The sequence below is a fragment of the Thalassophryne amazonica genome, chromosome 22, assembly GCF_902500255.1.
Source record: "Thalassophryne amazonica chromosome 22, fThaAma1.1, whole genome shotgun sequence".
NCBI lineage: Eukaryota > Metazoa > Chordata > Actinopteri > Batrachoidiformes > Batrachoididae > Thalassophryne > Thalassophryne amazonica.
The window spans coordinates 12145894-12154371 of NC_047124.1; the positions used below are offsets into that span (position 1 = coordinate 12145894).

An 8478-nucleotide genomic window follows, 5' to 3' on the forward strand; every position below is an offset into this window, starting at 1 on the left:
TATATCTTATTTGCTATTCATGTTTTTTTGCTCATGTGCAAAATTAAAGTGAAATTTATTACATTTAGTATTGATGGTTTCCACCTAGCACATTTTGAAAGTGCTCATCTCTTGAAACTACTGTATGTAGACCTATTAAAAAGGTGTAAAATGTATAATATAGTGTTGACATGGACAAATGGCAATTTATGCCACTGTCATATTGTTGGACATGAAAAATTTAATCCGACATGCCTGAAAACCTAAAATTGGACACCAAAATCACACATATCAAATAATTAATGACATTTTTGTGAGGGGGAAAAAAAATGATTTGGGGGTTAAGTTGGTGGTCTTCGTGAAATTAGGCACCATCTTGGATTTCACTGATGCTCCATTGTGATTGGAGCATTTCAATGCAAAGAGTTATTTTTCAGTAGGTCATTTTGATGGCCATCTTGGATTTTCAAGTGGCCAATCAACCAGATTTATTAAGTACTATCTTGGGAATCATCTCAAATGTGGTGCTTGTGCCAGCATTTGCTGCAAAATTGATATCTACTCCACTAATCGTACTTGGTATGAAATTTAGCACTTTGCCGTTCACTCATTTGGTGAACGGCGAGGTCACTGAGGTCAAATGTCAGACTGCTATTATGCCCATTAATACCACTACTCGATTCTTCAGAATGAAGCTCCTAAATTACCCACTAGAGGGAGTCAGCAAATGAAAAACTCAATACTATCCACACAAACCATCAGACGTGCCAAGAGGAATCTTTACAGATTTTACGCCACCATTAGGTTAGATTATCTTGATGAATAAAAGTCAAGTTAACTAGAAGCCACCAAATCTACTAGTATTTGAAATGACACTGATCTTTCCCCATTAACTGAAGTGCCCACCAAGCCTGTCAATGCCAAACCTTTGTCTCCCTCTAGTGGCTTCATCTGAGTGAAGTGTTGAAATTCTATTAGAGTAAAATCTGACTGAACAATCCATTCCCCCCCCCCCCCCCCCCCATTTGCTGCCCTCTTTTAAAACAGAACTCAGCAGCTGAGATACATGCGAATATTTTAATCACGTTCTACGTGAGCATCCTTCATCTCTTACACACGAGTGACTCCTGCCAACACCCACGCACAAAATATATAAAACTTTGAACCAAAAATATGTATACAAATATACCAGCTGTATGTTACACACTGACTTGCCAAGATCACCCTTTGATAGACAAATGCAAACATTTTTCACTTTAACTAGATAATTGCAGCATAATCATATAAATGTCTTAATGTACATTAAGGGACTTTTACATCTCACAATGAAGCAGCATATTGTTATAACACGTACTGTCACATTAGTGCAAGTCTGTATGATTATCAACTTTGTTAAATAGCTTCCCTACCAGCCACTAGGTGGCATAATGGAGCAAAATTATTTATTAATTATTAATTATTGTTAAATTAGCTTCATTAACTGCGCCATCCTTACTTGCATCACTTGTGAAACACTTTCACTTCAATGAGTATCTCCATAGTGAACAAAAAATTAGGTCTGGTTCTTCATCCTGCTCACAACATGCAAATGATGTTCCACAACAACTCAGGTCCACAGCCAGGTATCAGAAATTAAAATGCATGATATGAGGTCTATAGAACGAGAAGGATCCTGGGTGATCAGTGGCACAGTCGCTTGGTACTGCGGTCTAGTTGAAGTACAACATGTCTGTACTCTTGTTTTCGGCTGCCAAGTGACTGTTCAAGACTCAGGAATTGGATTGGAGCTGGATCCTACACCATGATGGCGTGCTCAGTAAGGCTCCATCTTGATCCTTCTGTGCAAGAAGCAGGTGAACACCATCCCACAGATCTGGAAACAACAAGCAGGCGGTCATCGAGTGCAGCTGCGGCTGACTGGAGAAGCCTGAAAGATACTCAATGCATCAAGAACTGCTCTTAAAGGTGATGAGAGGAGGCACTGCTGGAGTGTATGTAGGGGGTTACAATGATGATGGCAGGAGACATTACTACAGAAACATGAAAAAGCATGGACGGTGGAGCCAGATTCATGCACAAATGAACAGCGAGACTCCAAAGTAATTCAGGTAGAATTTTGTAGAAAAAAAAGGGTTAAACATTCAGATGCATCAACATTCAGCCATAATTTTGCAGATGTTAACCCAAAAGAAGGTTATAATCATAACTAGCAAATAAACCAGTTAGATCCAACCCCGCTCAGCCAGGATTAGCATATGCAGTTACATAGTGGTTAGCATTTTGTTTAAGGATCTCTCACACATCATCCTATAATCCACATGGCCACTCATCTACTGCAAGTGATGCACAATTATGGTGTTAAATATGTCAGTTTGCATGAAAATTGTTTGGATTAGTGATTTGAATTCATCAAGGATTCTACATTCATAAATAAACAGGTGAGACAGTTACGGTAACGGCGTCGGTGCACGTAGGCTACGATGGCACAAGCAGCACACCACAGAACAGGTCGATCAGAGGAGCAGACGTATCGACTTGAGCTGCTGGGCTCGTCAGCCGTGATGGAGCAGCAGGCAAGTGTCCAAATTCAATGTCTGAGTCACTAAAAGCTCTTTGAGAAACCTTCTGCGAGCCAATCAGCAGTGGGCGGACTCGTGGCGATCTCTGTTCAGAGTCACCACTACTGACAATTTGTGTCAAGGTGCACGGAAATAAGATAAACAAAAAAACTACATCAATTTTAATCACAGCTGATGGAAATGCTCTTTAATTGGGTGGCAACGATTAAATCTATTATCAAAAAACAACATTTGTTGATAGATCATTTGCTTTGACAACAGAAGACTTGAAGGCTCTGGAAAACACTGCAACATTTTTCAGTTTTATGGATCTAATAACTAATAGAGATAATCAGCGGATTGTGAGACAAAGTTGCAAGTGCCGACTAAATCTGCATCATGACAGCAAGGGAATCCTTTATGTTCACTGCAGTCAATTCTACATGCAAGAAACTATACTCACATTTCTGCTTCATAATGATATCTATCATCTCTACATCTAGTGGATTCTTCAAATGCAAAAAACCCAACAATCTTATAGCTTCTAGTTTCATTTTGTTAAAGTGCATTTTGCTTAAATATTAAATGGTAAATGCACTGCATTTCTGTAGCACATTTCTATCTGAAGCAGGAGCTCAAAGTGCTTTATAATGATGAGTGACATCCACCCATTTATATATTTCAAATTATATATAGTAAATAAGAATTTTTTTATTCCATTTGAAGTCAAATTAGAGGGGGAGCATTTAGTGAACAGATATGTAACAACCAGTTTTATTTATTCAAAGAATTTTCACTGACCACATAAAAGTTTTGACATTTCTCATCAGCCATGAAGACCATCAACTCAACATGCATAACAGGCAAGCTGCATGCTCATCAGGCTGCACAGCGCATAGATAAATGAATAAAATGGGCAAACATGCACATGCAGCTCTAAAAATTCCCACATGCTATCCAACCTTGTGTCTGCCGTGGATTAAACCACAAAGTTGCTCAACAGCTAATCATAAAGTACCGAAGAAGTCCTCCTCCTCTTTATATAGCCAGTAAATAAAGCAGGCTGTCAAGACTGCGCCGGTCAGCTACAGTGACGACACACACCCACACGGACAAAACACAGAGTAATGTCACGCGTGCACACACATTTACAACAAAAACCAACAATCAGGTTTGATACATTATGCATCAGACATAATAATGAACCTACAATAAGACAGAAGAAGTTCAAGATTTTTTTTTTTTTTTTTTTTTTATAATAAAAGGCCAGAAGTCTAAAATAGATGCTTTGGAATAAAGACGACTTCACATTACAGCAAAGTCTAATGATTTGCTGTTAATTCTCACATCAGCCTCAAATATCAAGAATACCACAGGTTCAAAACAAAACTACAACTTATTCTCAGTTACTGCATGCTTGACTAAATATTTCAGCGTAATGACAAAATAATTCAGAATTATGTGGTTGTACATTTTCCCATGTTGCAGAGAAATGTGATGCTACAAATGGCCATTAGTTGCCTTCGACTGTGAAATAAGGCTTTAAAGAATAAAGTTAATTTTTAGGTATATCAATTATACATGAAAAACAGTTTTCTTGAGGAAAAATAAAGAAAACTGTCAAGATTTCTCTTATGGAATATCTGCTTACTCCTATGTGCAAGTGGAAAAAAGCTGCACCAGCAAGATAAAACATAGCGTGCACGCCATCTGGTGGTGGCAGTAATCTGCTCCATTGCCTTGGTGCTGGTTATGTTCTTCATTCTGAAATCGTTTTATATACATGCAAGATCAGTTAAACTTACAGTAGAACCAATTTATGACTGTGGGTACACTGGAGGAGCAGTTTCATTGGCTATGTCATTTTCTGAGTGGTTGAATGAATTTAGTCTACTAAGAGCCAATTACGATACTGTCTGCTGTATATTTGAAATCAAAAACAAGAGGTCTACGCAGCCATTAGCTTGGCAGCAAAATCTGAATATTTACACAGCTTTAGCTCAGTTTTCAACATTAATATTCCCCTCCAAACGCTTCTCCAGTTTTAGTCCTGTTGGAATCGAATCCCTTTAGTTTAACACTTTACCTCTGACTTTTTGCTTTTTTATTAAGTTTGCAATTGGCGCTTAAACACTAGCATGTCTTCCTTGTTGTTTGCAATGTTTGATGCATATGCAAGACTGTACCTCCGCTCATGTCGTCTTGTTATGATAAACGTGGATTTTGTTTACGGAGATATAATGAACCAGATAATGAGACACTACGACCATAAACTGGAGAGGTTCTGCTGAAAAACATTTGTTTTCAACCAAAATGAGCTGACAGAAGATAATACACATAGTGGGAGGTGATTGAATGCCTTTAAAAATAAAACTGCAACAACACAAATGATTGGAATAACTAAAATAAATAGTTGCAAAGTTAAGAATAAAGTAGACTATAAAAATGTTACTTTAAAGCCCAATGAGGCACAAATATTCAGGTTTAAACACTTAGGTTTGGCTTTTATACAGCTGGAGGGCTCATTTTTTAATTGTTAAATTATAATGACTACTGTACCTCACCAATAACTTGTTGGACAGGAGTTTTTCCACATACCTGCAGACAGGCCACACCTATTCCCACAGCACCAATGACCAGCAGGTGGTCTGCAAGAAACTGTTCCAGCTTGGAGATGCAGCCACCCTGCAGACATGATTTAGTCAGTAAAATGTAAAACGGAGCAAATGCATTGCTGTAAAGTCAGCGTTTATCCTTCAAACATGTATCCCACAACACTTAATGGAAAGTTGTTACTTCGTATTCACACCTTTAAACATCATGTGATGAACTGAAGGGTTTTGGGCTCCACTGCCAGAAAGCCTTCTCTGTTTTCACCACATTTTAATTTAAACAAGTACAAGCCTGTCAAATGTACTGCTGTACACTTTAGATATTTTGGCTTATGATCAAATCAATACTTCTGGATTGGGGGGGGGGGCATTTGTGAATGCATGCCCACTTTCCACTTTAAAAAAATAAAGAATTTATTTAAGTGGTCTCCTGCAATTTAAAAAAGTACAAAATTTATTGTCATGTGGGCAGCAGCAGCTGTCAACGTAACAGTCACACAAAATTATGTTTGTAGTTTGACAATTCCTTATTTTCTTTAATTAAATGAAACAAGAATTTAAAATTTCATTTTAAATTCCTCCTCCGTCTCCATAAATTTATTGGGTTCCTGAAGCTTTGGCACAGTATTGATGCACTTAATATTCTGACAGTTTTTAAATCATTTATACATTTTCTTGCACTGGACGGCCCACTGACCTCCACCTTGTAGATGTTGGAGGGGTGGTCTCGCCTGCCACAGTACGGCGTGATGGTTTTGCAACAACTGTCAGGCACCACGCGACCTTCTGCCCGCTTTGAAGAAATGTACACGCTCAACATCCAGTCGTGGGAGTTGTTGCTGCCACAGCATTTGAACTGGGGCGTGGCACAGAAAATAATAATAATAATAAAAAATAATGTCCAAGTGCACATATGAAATCCAACTAAAATCCCCCCCACCCCCCCAAATCATTTTCACTAATTTGTGTAGAAATCTCCAATGAAAGAGCACAGAGCTAAGAGCAGTTTCTCTTATAGAATCTCAGTAACATCTAAAAATTTATGCCCACTCCACAGTGCCCCCTGATGGAACCTGCAGCACATCATCTCACCACACGGTACATACATCCTGTTGAAGTCGGTCCACAGCTGATGTGATGGCCTCCTTCCCAGGCTGGGCGTAGTTCTCAGTCATAGTTTGGTTAAGATGCTGCTTCAGCTCCTTGCTCAGCTGCAGATTAAGGGATACAGATGTGCACAAACAAACAAACAAACAAACAGAATGGAAGCGAGCGTGAAAGCGGTGGAACACTGTTGCAAGAGTGAATCCTGCACACCAGTAAGTGCTGGGAATTTAAAAAACACCTGCCATGCTCTGATGTTACTGTGATAAAAGTACTCACCCTGAGCAGGAACACTGCATCTGTCCAATCTGTTATCACAGATCAGGTTGTGTGTGACTAATCAATTGACTGTGGGTGTTGCATCTGATTGGTTGCCTAAAAAAGATGCTAGGGACTCTGAAAAGTTCAGTGATTTTCAAAATAAAGCGGTTGAAGCAGCCGCTCAAAAGACACTGGGTGCAGTGTTTTTTCCTCTAGGCATTTCCTCATTTAGACTAATTGGAAGAAAAGACACTGCATCTTGGACACTTTTTTTTTGCCAAAGCTACAGGGAGCCTGTATTGGGGGGTGGGCGGCGGACATTACAGAGATGTGGGTTGCCGTCCCACATGCCAAGTGACGTGCAGTCTAAAGCAGCTGTTCCCCAGCTTAACACTGCAGCACACTTTCAAGTGTAAAAAAAATATATATCTTCTGAGGCCCAACCAAACCTTTAAAATCCCAGTTTTGATCAATATGCGTTTCGTGAAGTATTTTCTGAAAATGTCAGAAAAAAAGTAGGACCAATATAACAATCAAATCCAGTGGCTTTGTTTATTACATTTTAAAACATTAAAATGACCTTTAATATTGAATAACCTCTCAAGGCCCACCTGCAGTACCTTTATGTCTGACCAGGGGAGCGTTGCAGCCCACATATGGAGAATCACTGCAGTTTGTGTTCCTGTTCTATAACTTCACATTTATCATCCATTATTGCAAATGGCCAAGCAGTTTTTTTTGTTTTTTTTTTTTTTAAGAGGAGCAGCTGTACAGGATGCACATTCTGAAGGAAATGACCCAAATGCAACTCTGACTTGCTCTCAGCACATGCCGACTGTTCTACTTTCTGTTCTGACCTCGATGTGGAGCGGAGTAATACAGGGTACCGATTCTTGTTCAAGGACGTTTTGACAATAAGGAACAATCTGGAGTCAGACTCACTGACCTGATCAGTAAATGGACAACCAGCTCTGCTGCCTGAGCTACAGGCGCCCCATAAACTAAAGTAAGGAAAAGAGAGGAAAGAGAGCTTTGACATTATAAAAAAGGTCATCTGGATAGACCCATTAAGGTATTTAAATGGACATCCAGTCAGGCAATAACCCAACACTCTGTTCATGTACTCAAATATATGGCTCAGTTTCCTTGATCTCGCTACTTTATAATAAGGGTTAAAAAGTGTAGCTGGGCATCTTGAAAATGAATTCAGTTCTTTTATAAAATAAATAAAATAAGGTTTTAACTGCAGCACACGTACTTTGTCCATCTTTCGTTTCCAACCCGGGCTCTGAGCCCTATTCAAGTGGGCACCCAATTAAAAAAAAAAAAAAAAAAAAAATCATTGGGGGTGCACAAGGTGCGGTCTGCTTTAAGTTTCTCAAAATTAAACATGCAAAAGTCTGGGGAAAAAAAAACAAAACAACAACAACAAAAAATACTTACTGGACAATCAAAACTAAAAATGATTCTCTCAAAAAAAAAAAAAAAAAAAAAAAAAGTAAAAATTTGGCATGAATCTAGCCTTGAAGGATGCAAGTACACAAGTGGTTCTGTGCCAAGGAACCTGCTTTGACTCTTCTACAGCGAAGGTCACTCACCTTCTGGTAGTAGACATACGCCAGGACACCAGCCACCAACTCAATCAAGAAGATCAACAGCAGGCAGAAAAAATACTAAGGATGGGGGAGGGAGAAAAAGAACAATATAATTAATGAAGATACATCACTTCATCTTAACATTTTTCACTTCAAAATCATCAGTAGTTGTTGGCCGATTTGAGAAATATGTTCACACTTATGATATATATATATATATATATATATACACACACACACAAAAATATAAACGAAACACTTTTGGTTTTGCTCCCATTTTATATGAGATGAACTCAAAGATCTAAAACTTTTTCCACATACACAATATCACCATTTCCCTCAAATATTGTTCACAAACCAGTCTAAATC

The 8478-nt window shown here is 38.6% G+C and overlaps 1 protein-coding gene across 3 annotated transcripts in view; it reads right to left on the bottom strand.

Annotated features, from left to right (window-relative positions):
• Positions 1–1037: 1037 nt before the first annotated feature.
• tspan11 (tetraspanin 11) overlaps positions 1038–8478 on the bottom strand; it is a 15558-nt gene continuing 8117 nt past the window's right edge. For 2 of the 3 annotated variants that reach the window (XM_034163673.1, XM_034163674.1), the window contains exons 4-9: positions 8113–8187; positions 6256–6360; positions 5847–6005; positions 5136–5222; positions 3500–3622; positions 1038–1852 (exon numbers count right to left, since the gene is read on the bottom strand). In XM_034163673.1, coding sequence (XP_034019564.1) covers positions 3545–3622; positions 5136–5222; positions 5847–6005; positions 6256–6360; positions 8113–8187 — 504 coding nt within the window. In that variant the 3' untranslated portion in view covers positions 1038–1852; positions 3500–3544. The remainder of the gene's footprint in view (positions 1853–3499; positions 3623–5135; positions 5223–5846; positions 6006–6255; positions 6361–8112; positions 8188–8478) is intronic. The other variant, XM_034163675.1, reaches the window with a different exon arrangement.